Source organism: Octodon degus, unplaced genomic scaffold, assembly GCF_000260255.1.
Source record: "Octodon degus isolate 3935 unplaced genomic scaffold, OctDeg1.0 scaffold00056, whole genome shotgun sequence".
Classification (NCBI taxonomy): Eukaryota; Metazoa; Chordata; class Mammalia; order Rodentia; family Octodontidae; genus Octodon; species Octodon degus.
Window position 1 is genome coordinate 12,810,754 of NW_004524632.1, and position 12,721 is coordinate 12,823,474.

At 39.7% G+C, this 12,721-nt stretch overlaps 1 protein-coding gene and 2 pseudogenes across 1 annotated transcript in view; all 3 read right to left on the reverse strand.

Moving 5' to 3' along the window:
* LOC101560223 (zinc finger protein 433-like) overlaps nucleotides 1-9,430 on the reverse strand; it is a 67,778-nt gene extending 58,348 nt beyond the window's left edge. Inside the window, exon 1 of the mRNA XM_023718171.1 lies at nucleotides 9,315-9,430. Coding sequence (XP_023573939.1) covers nucleotides 9,315-9,317 — 3 coding nt within the window. The 5' untranslated portion in view covers nucleotides 9,318-9,430. The remainder of the gene's footprint in view (nucleotides 1-9,314) is intronic.
* On the reverse strand, nucleotides 2,106-2,830 carry LOC101568029 (annotated as a pseudogene).
* A 717-nt stretch (nucleotides 9,431-10,147) lies between the features above and the next one.
* On the reverse strand, nucleotides 10,148-10,925 carry LOC101560613 (annotated as a pseudogene).
* Between the last annotated feature and the right edge of the window lie 1,796 nt (nucleotides 10,926-12,721).

Consider the following 12,721-nt stretch of genomic DNA (forward strand, 5'->3'; position numbering starts at 1 on the left):
TGATTATATAAAAATGTAAAATGAAAATGGTTTATCAATTCCTCTTAACATTCCTAGTAATTTAAGAGATATGAGGCACAAAAATCTTAGTAAAACATGACACAAAGCAGTAATACAATTCTCACTTAAATTTAACTTGTCAAAATTTGTTATGATATACAAAGACAACAAATTTTTGAAACATTGTATTTACTAAGATTCTGGTAACAGCTTTATGTAACAAGACACAGTATATCAGGTCTGCCACTCAGCTTGTTTGTAAGTTTCAGCTTCAGTATGAAGCTGTTTAGAACAAAAACCCAAAACCTGCTGCTTTTTACATGCTAATATCTTGGCAAGGTGCCATTACACATGGTAACGAACCTGAGACAACACAAATAGGAGTTAACAAAAGCTGAACATTGCAGCCTGAACAATGTTCATACAAAAAAATAAAGTAACTATCATGGGTTAAATAAAATTCTCCTGACTGGTTAAAACTTAACAGAATAAAACATGTATTTTAGAATCTTTATCTATTAAGTTAAAAAAGTACCAGTGTCTATATGAAACAATTCCTCTCCAAAGCTGAAGTATGGTCAAAAATTAATTCAAATGACATGACACATTCTAAAGCTAAAAAAAAAATTGTTTTTGTTGATGTGGAGGTATGGACTCACAGCTTTGGGGTTTTCTCATGCTGCGAAGGGCTATTTCTCTGGTTCACCCAAAGTAGAAGATGACAAAGTTCACAGATGCCATTAAGCTAAATAAAGGGCAAGAGGGCTTGCACTCGGCTCTGAACCCCCAGGAAGCGCAGCTCCTGTGTCCACAGAAGTAGGAGGTGTGAGGACCAGAGGTGCACTATTCTGCTAGCTAAGGAGACAGCAAACTGTTATGGGTCACTCTGCATAGGAACCAGACCAGCCAGGTAGAAATTTGAATAGAGCCTTTTATTTACTGAGCTCAGGTGCATCAGCCACTTGTCTCGCAGGAGAAGGCTGATAGGCCCCGAACATAGGTAGCAAGGGGGTATTTATAACAGAAATCACATCTAGTTTGGTAAGCAAACTTGTTATCTAGTACAGAACAACAGAAACTGCATTCATTTGACACAGCTGTAAACTGTTTATAACTAAAAGGTCTTTTATAGCTTAGTGGTAAGTGTATATTTTTACAAGATACATCTTACTTAAGCTGACTATGTTATAGGAGATGGTTGGGGAGGGAGTTTGTGTTAGCTTGCTGCCTTGACAAGAAACAGTTATTTATTGTTGAACTGCCTTGAGCCGAAAGGGAGAACACATTTCTTAGAGCAGGTAACAGGAAGCACAAGGGGTTTTTATAATTTTTTACAATTAAGGCACAAAACTCTATTAACCCTTTACACAAACCACCTCCCCCACCCTAAAAGTTCCTTCCCAAGGTAAATAAAAAGTATACAAGGGGGAAAATATTAAGATACACTTATCCACAGAGTAAGGATTTCAAAATATTGATGTAATGCCTACTTTAAAAAAATTAACTAGAGTCATCTGGTCATTTCTGATTACATCTTATACTTTTTTTTTTGGTATTTTTAGGGAAGGGTCTACAGGGTGTTCAGTACTAGTGATCTGCCTGTTTACATCTTCCCAAGGGCTGGGATTAAGGGGAATGCCACCACACCCAGTCTCAATTGCCTTTCAGCGTGCCCTGGGGGTGGGGCCAGCATCACAGGCCAAGGAATCAAGCCCCTGTGCCTGCGTGCAGGTGCTTTAATCCTCTGAGCTATTTGGCCGGCCCTGATTACATCTTAAGATGTATCCAGATTCATTTCTATTAATCACTAGATACTTCTAGTCAAAATTATTAGCTTTCTTCCCAAATATTTTAACCACGAGTGTGACTGCAGTGTGTTATCTCCAAGGTTATCACGCAGTGGAGGAAAAAAAGCAGACGTTCAAGCAGCAAGCAACCGTTATGGCCCTTACAAATAGCAGCACTGGAATGCCAAGTGAATAGTCCAGGAACGATTCTAAGAACAAGAAAATTCATGCATGTTTGTAAATATGTCGTAATTTTACAGCTGAAATTTCTGTAGATATTGCACTTTCTTCATAGGGGAGTCCTGGTTTTTGTTAATGCTATGGTGACGCAGGAATTGAACTAGCAGCCTTCTTTTTCTTCTTCTTACTGTGTTTCCTCTGCTTCTTTTTCTTTTTTTCTGTTGCTTTTTCTCATTCGTCACTGCTTTTCTTCTTTTTCACTCATACCCCTTCAGTATGAACTGATGCTGACACGGACTCAGATGAAGGTTTATCTTCAGGATACATCCTTCTTTTCTTGGTAAGTCCTTTAATGTCCTTTTCTTTCTCAGTTGCATCCTTTGACTTCTTTTTCTTTTTTAAACTATCTTACTGTTTGACTAAGTTTCTGACAGCGAGCTTTCAGAAGATTTATATGAACAGTTCTTTTTCTTTCTCCTCTTTGCTTGCTTCCTTTCTTCATCCTCAGAATCTGAAGAACTGCTGGAAGAATCAGAGTTTGATGAAGAAGATGAATACCTACCAGATTTCTTCTTTGTCCGTTCTTTTTTTTTTTTTTGGATGGGCTGTCATTTCCACTGTATAATTTCTCCCTGTGCTTTTCTAGTTCTTTCTTCCAATTCTCATTCATTCTTTTCTTCAAATTCAGCCAAAGCCTCAGAGCCTTTCTTTTTCTTTTCTAGTTGCTCTTTCACTTCTTCCCAGGTAGGCCTAGGTCAATTCAGATAATCCTGGATGGCTGGCCCTGAAGACTGGACTGGACCTCTTGATCTGGCCATTGCTGTTGGATTCACGCAGGCCACGCAACTGTCCTGTTTCCCCATGGTGTTGGATGGAGCGCCCAGTTAAGATTGCAAAAGACAGACCGGGCTACAGAAGCAGCCAAAATAGGTCTGACACAGATCCTTCCTCCATCAGTTTTTTGAAAATAGAAATTAATGTTGAATATTTTCATGTTGACTGACTATATGTTAATATCTGTAATCTGAGCAACTACATTGAAGAAACAATGTGCAATATAAAAACCATATTGAATACCTCTCATAATCAAAACGGACTGCTACCAGAGGACGTTCTGGCAAGACACAAAAAGCAACAGCAGAGTTGAAATTAAAGATAAAATATGTATGCATGAATGATGTTAATTAAAATAACTCCTCACTTATTACTGTAAAGCAAGGACATTATTGACATCTACAAATGATCTCACACCCCACCAAGTTTAAAAATCATTTTAAAATTATTATATATCAAAAAATTCTTTAAAAGTTTATATCTCTAAAGAGAAAAATCATACATACAAATAAAACTGGAAATGATTTGAATGTCAGGAGAATAATTACAGCCACAGATTTGATGATGAATTATGCTAAGGAATTTTGAAACTATATAATAAATGAAACTATATGCATAATACCAGTTAAACAACTAAAATTCAACAAGCATGTATTAGAAGTACTTCTGAAAATCAATGGACATTGTTAAAATCTATTAAATCTTTAATAAAGAAGTAAAGGAGAAATGTCCTTTCTCCTTATTTAGAACAGTAACAGTCACTGAAACCTGAAATTCAGCAGCCTGTAGACACATGAAACTTATAAGAAGTATCAAGAAATATATTTGCTTTAAACAAACAGATCTGATAAGGATGGTGATACAAATCAAGTGTAAAATGTAATTTATCACTCCTGATAGTGATAAATTACTCATTTTATATGCAAAGCAAATCTCATTTTTGGATCACAAACATTCCAATGTGTATTCTAGATTGACTGAAAAGTATATAAAATATGATAGTAAAATATGGAAAAAAGCATGTAAGAAAATCTAGGCCAAGTATGGTGATACACACTGGTAATCCTGACACTTGGGAGGCTGAGGCAGGAGTATTACCATGAGTATAAGACTAGCTGGAAGTACAGAGAGAGACCCTGTCTCCTAAAACTGAAATAAAACAAAATCTAGAATTCAATAAACCTTCAGAGGGGCTGGTGAGATGGCTCAGTGGTCTAAAGCACCTACTTAGAACAAGCTAAGCTAAGCAAAAGCACAGACCGCGGTTCAATCCCTAGCACCACATGCCAGCCAGCCCTGCCCCCTGGTGGACTGAGCTGGCCACACACACACTAAAAATAAATAAATAAATAAATAAATAAAATAAATAAATAAAGTTTAAAAAATATTTTAAAAATAAATAAATAAATGAATCTTCAGAAACAAAATTGTTAAGCCACAAATGTTAAAGTGACTTTGAAGATACAAAAAGTAACTCAGAATTTCTGTTTAGGAAATAAAATACATTATAAAATTAACATGCAGATGGAAAAATTATAAGAAGTAATGTTGATTTTCTATAAGTGACAAAGAAATACCAAGAACAAAAAGATTTTATAAAAAATAATCCCTCGTCCTGCTTAGGCAAACGTGTGCAAGCACAGGGAGCACAGGGCGGGCCGAGCCAGCCAGAGTCCAGCCTGGTAGCACACACTCGTAATCCCAGTGCTGGGGATGCTAAAACCAGGAGGATCACTATGAATCCAAGCTGTGAAGTGAGACCCTGTAACAACCAAATACATTAAAATAATAATTCCTCATCATAAATATGAAAATGATATAAGCAGGTATTTTATAGAAGGGCTTACAACACAGGAAATAAAAAAACATAAATGGGATGCATAAAAGACAGGAAAATATTATAAGACACACATTTCTCTATAAATCTATGAAACCTATCAAGTTATAAAAAGCCTGGTTGGGGAGCTAGCTCAGCAGCATAAGCACCAGCCTGGCAAGCATAAGGTCCTGAGTTCCTTCCAGGCACTGCTGAGAGGGTGTGGGGGAGGGGAGGAAAAAAAAAGACCGCTGTTGGCTATAAGAACTAGGAACTACTGCCCCCTGGTGGCAGTAGCATGATGTACATTAATATTTACTCTCAATTTTTTTTTAAATTTTATTTATTTGAGAGAGTGTGTGTGTGTGTGTGTGTGTGTGTGTGTGTGGCCAGCTCAGCCCACCAGGGGGCGGGGCTGGCTGGCATGTGGTGCTGGGGGATTGAACCGCGGTCCCTGTGCTTTGCTAAGCTTGTTCTAAGTAGGTGCTTTAGACCACTGAGCCATCCCACCAGCCCCTTAATTTTTTGATCCTGGATGCTAATGGTCATTCTGCAGCATCTCGCTTTTGGCATACTCAAACACAGACTCAATTTGCCTCGGTCATGTGGTGAGACCCCCTGACTGGCACTTGGAACGGTCCTGATCCGGTTCTTATATGGGGACAAGGATCAGTGTGCATTTATTCTCAACATGCAAAATCTACAAGATGGCTGCCAGAACGTTTGGTTAAAGAAACTGACCAGACCCAATGCACAACAGATAAGCTTGCAGATAATTCCAGGGACGAAGGCATGCCCTGAGAAACTTTTCTTATTTTTACTTTCAGATTATGAACATCCGGATCCTGTTATTGGGAATACTGCAGACCTGGCCATGGGTCCTCGAAGGTGGCTTCCAAGAGGTAAACCCTCCAGAACTATTAAGAACATTATATGGCCTTCCATGCGAATGCAGAGGAGGTACTCTTAAGGTTAAACCCACCACACTTTTGATGTACATTAATATTTAAATGGATACATCCTCTGTGCATGAGCAAGGCTCCTGAGCCCTGTATGGCATTTTCCCAGATCTGCTTCTATGGCAGCAAATGGAGGTGACTGTGGCATCTACACCAGTGACAGGACTAGACAAGCCTGCTTTCCCATAGCCATGGAAAGTCAGTTAAGGTGTTCTGGAGATAAACAGTGGAGACCTCTCAGGAGTAACATGTACAATAATGTGAATAAATCTGGAAATAATATTTGGTGAAGCAAGTACAGAATGAACTTGCTAACACTCCCATTTGTGCACACTAAGCGTAAATGTCCATGAGATGGGTGGGTAGCTCAGGGGTACAGCACGTGCACAATACTCCTTAGTTTCTAGGGTGTATTGCCAGTATACATAATGTACAGGAAGCTATGAAGTCTAATCCAGAAGTGAAGAGAAGGTTCACAGGTGTGAAAAGAACACACATCTGCAACAAAGTGGCCAAGCAGAGTGCTGGTGATATCTGGGTCCAACATCTCATTCTCTAAAGGGATGGCCTGTGCGTCATGCGACACTGACCAACACTCTTGTCCTCACTCATGCTCTGTACCATCATTGCAACAAAAAGTGATACATACACACGAAGTAGTTAAGATAGCTATACAGTGAGTTTCTCTTAGTTCACTGAAAAGGAAGTTTTGTGCTAATATTATTTGGACAGTATGTAATGCCTTTGTCTTATATTCTGAGTGACTACTGTGAGGATAACAATATAAAATGTATTAATTGTTGTTACTCTGTTACTAGCCTGTTTTGAAAATGTTTTATTGTGATTGTCATTTTTTTCTCTCTTAAAAAAAGTTGAGATACATTCATATATTTTCTGGTGTGCACAATCACCAGTGCCTGGAAACCACCAACTTTGCAGACACAGTAAGGACATATAAGCTCCTAACAACAAGATACCCAGAATGGGCAAACAAAGACCTCAAGAGCTGCCAAAATCTCTGCACCCCAAAACCAAGTGGAATGAATGACACCACCCACAGCACTCTGTCTTAGCATATGCTATTCTTGTCCCCACTACCTGCACTACTTCTCAGATGTCACAGACATGAAGCCCCAGAACCTGCTGCCCTGCCTGATGCTCTATGATGACACTACTAGGAGGTGTAAAGGACAGGCCAAGGGGTACCTTGAACTTACACTTGGTGCCTTATCTCAGCTGTGCTTTTCTCTATAGGTTATTGCCGTGGGTACTCTGCTGAGTCTGGGGAACCCAGGAGACACTTGGGGGGAATTCAGGGATTATAGTTCCTTGTCATATATGGAACACATAACAAAGGCTCATGGTCATCTTTTTCCTCAGAGATACAAACCCTAAATTAGAACTAGGAATAGAGTGTTTTCTCTTTAGCTCTGCAAATGCTTAGTGCTATGCACAGTCTGCTCAGGCCTGTATTTTCATTGAAAAGTTTCATCTCATCCCGTCACAGCAATGTAAGGCAGAGTATGACTACATCAAGGACCTCTTTATAATACCCAAACAAGAACAGCAAAGTCAAAGCAAAGCAAACAAACCCACATACAAAACAAACAAACAAAAACAAAAACAAAATCTCACAGTCGTTTTTCCCTTTTCTAAAGAGTCCTCATATTATCTCCTAGTTGTGTTGCACACAAGCTGATTAGCGCAGCATTCAAAACAGGAAACAATCTGATGAAAGTCATGATCTACAAAGGACTTTTGAAGAGTTGAAAGAATGAGCCTATGGATGCTTCTTGATCCACCCAAAGGAAGTTCACCCAGTCCTTCAATCATTATCACCCCCAGAAACAATCTGACCTCGGTGGAAGGAGTTCCAGTTGTAGTTGCTGATTTCAGCTGCCTCCAACAAATCCTGCTCTCCTATTTCATTTTTACTGGCCTGGGGCCTCTCTATCCAAAATCCCTTTTATTTGTATTCTTTTATGTGCCTGTCTACCTCAACTATGCGAATTTACCTCTACTTCAGGATGGTTTTGTACAAAGTCCTTTTCATTCAACATTTCAAATTTAAAACATGTAGGAACATTGCTATACTTTGTCCAAGAACTAAAGCAGTTATTTCAGAGATGAGAGCACCTTTTCCCTTTTTATTACTACCACTTTCACTGACCATGGAGACAGCCTAATGTGATATCAATTTGGGTTTAACAGACAGCTCTTTCAGAAAGTTGTCCTTAGCAAGAACCCCTTCCCCTTCTTTGGTAATATATTAATATGCCCTCCATTTTTCCTCAGCATTCTAAACTCTCTGAAGGCTACATTTAAATAGTCTAACTATAAAGAATATTTTACTTAGTTCCCTTATGCATATGGCACCTAGTGAGGGAAAATGGCCTGAGACAGAAATGGGAAATAATCCATATTCAAAAGAGTTATAATAAGAATACTGAAGCCCGAGGACCAAGAATCTATGTCCTCAGTCAACACGGAATGCAGCCAATCCTTACTACAGGGAGTTATAGTTTCTCCCTGCTAAGCTCTTCATTTTCCAGAAATTGAAAGTAAAAAATATCCAGCATTTTTCTAAAACCCGATTTCCATAAAACTTAGATGGTAAGGGGCTGGCAAGATAGCTCAGCAGACTAAGTGCCTGCTTTGGCAAGCTTAGGGACCACGGTTTGATTCCTGGCACCACATGCCTCTCAGACCCCAACCCAGGACACTCTGAGCCAGCCACCAAATTTGGCATGGTGGTGCACGAGTGAAATCCCAGTACTGCAAAGGGTGAAAACAGGAAGGTCACTAGGTGTCCGAGTTGTGTATTGAGACCCTGTACCAAATACATTAAAAAACAAAAACAACATCGAAAAAAACTTAGATGGTAAGAAAAGGTTTTAAGAGCCTAAGTTCCAATGGATCATTTAAACACACAGACATCCATGATAGGTGGCCATTAAGCAAAGAGCAATGATGTGCTGTGACTATCTTAGTTTGCTCTGCACTGAGCAGCCACATGGCCACTCAGGACGCTTCCAAGGAATAAATGCGCTATTCCTATTTCCAATAAAAATTCTCCCCATTCCTTGACCTCATTCCACAATGTGGTGAGAACATGAGCTCTTTCTTTTAATCACTGAGAGGAGAGGTCTAACATAAATAACGGTGATAACATGGGGTTCCTGAGCACGGATTCCATGCCCCAGTCACTCCGTTTGTTTGGATTCTCATAGCACTTATCAGCACCTATTACGACTTTAGCAATATGGAAAAATACTGGAGATTTAGGAATCCCTTGTGCATATAATAAGGCAGAGGTCTGAGGAGAATTGTGAATATGAGACCCTGTATTGCAGACATTTAAAATATCAGATCCTCTAGGTCTGCTACTAAAAAGAATGAGACCAGGGGACTAACGCATCCCCTGCAACCAGCTCCAACCCATACCTGTGAATGGAGATCTTCCAAGGCCATCCCCGGGGCTCCCCGTAGATAAGCCTGTGCCTGGGGCCACCCAAGATGGCACCGTGGGCAGGGATTGTCTCAGTGGGGACAGGATACAGAGAACCCTGAACCAGCTCTGACCCTGCGTTGGGGAAAAGGGACAGAAACACCAAAGACAAGAAGAACCTCAGGGCTGAAGCTAAGCAGGAGGCTATGGCTCCCCACAGCTAGTTTTGGCCACTTTCTTCCAGACCTAGTTCCAATTCCATCCCATTCCCGGCTTCTGTGCTACATCACCATTGCGCAGCTTCAGGTTCTCCCGGAGTCCTTCCTATGCAGCGTGCAGCCAGTAGAAGTCTAAGTAGGTGGCCTAGCAAAGTGCGGGCTCTCAGCGCGCTGGACACTGGCACTGCGACGCCATGACAGCGGAAGTGCCCGCCTCTATTGGCCACCTGATTGGATAGTTCATACAGCCCGCCTCTTTGCCGCTGATTGGCTTCTGCTCCACCGGCCTCTCTGTCAGCCACAAATAAGCACAGAAATAAAATCCGGGCTGCAAGGATAGAGTTCAGTTATAGGCTGTAACTCGGGAACTTCTGGACTAGGATCTTTCCCATGATGTCAACCTCACCTCGCCTAGTGATAACTGTATTTAAGCAGCTTACACCTGCCTTGCCACAGCTACGTCTGTCGTCATCGTCGTCGTCGTCGTCGTCGTCGTCGTCGTCGTCGTCTTCTTCTTCTTCTTCTTCTTCTTCTTCTTCTTCTTCTTCTTCTTCGAGAAAATTTACTTCTCTAAAATTTCAAATTAGAAAATAATTAAGGACCTAAGAGACATTTAAGTTAAGATATAAAAGTTTTATAGAGGCAATAATGTATAATGCACAGTGAAGGTAGGAGCAAAAAAGTCACACAAGCTAAGAAGAGGACATAATCTGAATGGGGCTTGAAGGACAGAAAGAATCCAGGTCTGCTGAAGACTATGAAAGCTGGAAAAAGGGATCGTGTACATCAATTTCAGCATTAATTTCAGGAAGAATTTCTTTCACACCAGATGATATCGACAAATTTTCATGGTTCATCAGAAGGAAGCCGCTGTCCTGAAGGCAAATCCACAGGAAGGTAACGGTCTACATGTGTATTCTGTTTTGCCTTCTTGGGGTTTGGAAGGCAACCTTCTCTTTACACTTGTGTTGAAAAGCCTTTGAAGGATCAAAGCGCTTGACACCCAGAACTTTTTTTCAGTTCCTCCTGAAGGTTTATCTCATTGTGTTTCTTTTTAGAGCTGAGATTGGAGTCTTGACACTTCTGATTTTAGTTGGCAGTCTTCATCTTTCCATTTCACAGCACGCTTGATTTTTTGCTTCAGATTCTGATGACCCAGTGATTCCGCATACGAATCTCTCATTTTACTTAGCTGTTCCTGAGTTGCACCATGTTCATTCAGCAAGGCTAGTTTCTCTGCTTCAAAGGCATCCAGTTGTTGCTGAAAAGGTTTTGTTTTATGAAGTTCTTCATAAGGACACTCCATTTATTAACTTCCCAGTTAACTCTGCCAGTATATTTTCTTTCTCAGCTTTCCTTTCTTTTTGTCTCCTAAAATCTTCATCTTGATGTTTGAGTTGGTTCTGCAAATCAGTTGTTTTTAATTGAACAAACTGTGATTTCTTTAATTTTGACTTCTTTCAGAGTAGATTTGCTCTGCAGATCTTGAAGCATCCTCTTGTATTCTTGATTTGTGCTCTCAATTTTCAATATTTTATGCTGAACATCTTCTTTTTCAGCATTGACCACTTTTTCTGATGCCTTCTCCATCTTAAAATCAATGATCTCACTAACTGTTAATGCTTTATAGCTTTTAAATTCATCAGTAATATCTTCAAGGTTTTGCACTACTATTATACTTTTCTTGCAAAATCAGGGTAGCCTGAATGTGGGCAGTATGATTCTTCTCCAGTTTATCTTCTTTCTCTTTCACTTGTTGTTCTAGGAGTCTGAAGGCTTCTGCTGTAGTTTTTATCTAATCTTCCAACTGCTTGACAAGGTTTTCTGACTGTTCCTCCTTGTGCTGTACTATATGTGGTTCCTCCAGTGCCAGCTTTAATTCTTCTGCAGAGCTATTCCTTTCTTTAATCATTTCCTATTGGAAAGAAAATAGCTTCCGCTGAAGACTAGAAGATAACTCCTTCTCTTGATGGAGAAGTGATTCAGTTTCCAATTCTTTTTGCTGTAGCCTTTCATGTTCTCCTCTTTCAAGAATAAGCTCCTCTTTTAAGTTTTGCATCTCCAGATTTAGATTTTCATCTCTGCTGACAAGGTCTTTTTTTCTGTTCTAAGCAGCTGACATTGAGCATTCAGTTCTTCTACTGTAGATAACCTAACAATATTTTTCTCGAGAGGCTGTTTAAGGCTTAAAATTTCTTTTTTCTTTTCTTTCTTTCTTTCTTTCTTTTTCAGAACCGGGGATTGAACTCAGGCCCTTGTGCTTGCCACGGAAGCACTTATTCTAAGCCATCTCCCCGACCCCAAGGCTTAAAATTTCTTGACTCTTCTCTTCCAATATTTCTTCTAAGTAAGTAATATCTAGCTTATATTATTCCACTTGATCTGATGCACAACTAATTTCTTCAACGTATTCTAAGAGTTTTTCTGTTTCAGACTTTTCATCAATCTTTTCCTTCTCTATTGAAACAACTTTCCCCTCAAGTTCCACTATCTTCTTGAGATATCTTCCTGAGACTCTTGGGAATTCCTCTGAGTGACCTGCAGTTTGTCTTCATGCTTTCTTTTTGGCCATCATACTCCTCATTTTTGTTTCTCTTTTGTTTCTAAGTTTCATTAATTCCAGGCTTAGAATCCTCATGGTCTTCTCATTACCATCTTCAGAAAACTTAGATTTAAGTAGTTCATTAGTCCTGGTTAATTCAATAATCTGGTTTTCCAGTGAAGTATTACTTGCAGAGAGGGATATTTTTTTCCTCTGAGTACAACATTGAACTTTGCTTTCATCTTCTCCAACTCAGTTTCCATACTCAGGATTCACTTGTCCTGAGCACCTCATTCCTATACAAGGACATGAATCTGTTTTTCTAATCTTTATCATTTTTCTGAGATTCCTTCTTTAAGTCCAGAGGCTTAGCTTTCTTAGCTGAGAAGGCACGGTAGTATCTGAGTCAACATTAAGGTTTTGTTGATATTCTGCTTCTCATGTAAATCTTTGTGATTTCTGAAAGGATACCAGTCCTTTAGGTTGCTCTGAAGTGTTAACATCATAAGCACCTGGAGAGGGAGCACAACTGGAAGGGTGATTGAATCTTTTCAGAGGCATGTTAGGAAAGGACATGTTGACAGCCACTTCCAAAAACCAAAAGCACTTTGAACTCCTCAGCAGTTGCATTGAATAACTCATTTTACCTCTGTTTTCTTAATGGACTCAATGTGTTGTTCCTGAAAATGGAATCACTTGTGTGCTGAGAAGATTCTGAAGTCAGCGTCCTATGGAAAAATTACTTGCTTGATGTAAGAAGACATCTAGAGTGCAGGCCAGGCCAAGACAAAGTGGAATGGATGGAGGGCTGGGTGTTTGAGGGGTTGATATTTGGGAATGAGTCAGCAGGTCCTCATCAAGATTTCCATACTCTCTCAATCTATTCATTTTTATCTAAGAAAATGAATATATGCCCCCCCAAAGGAACAAAATTATT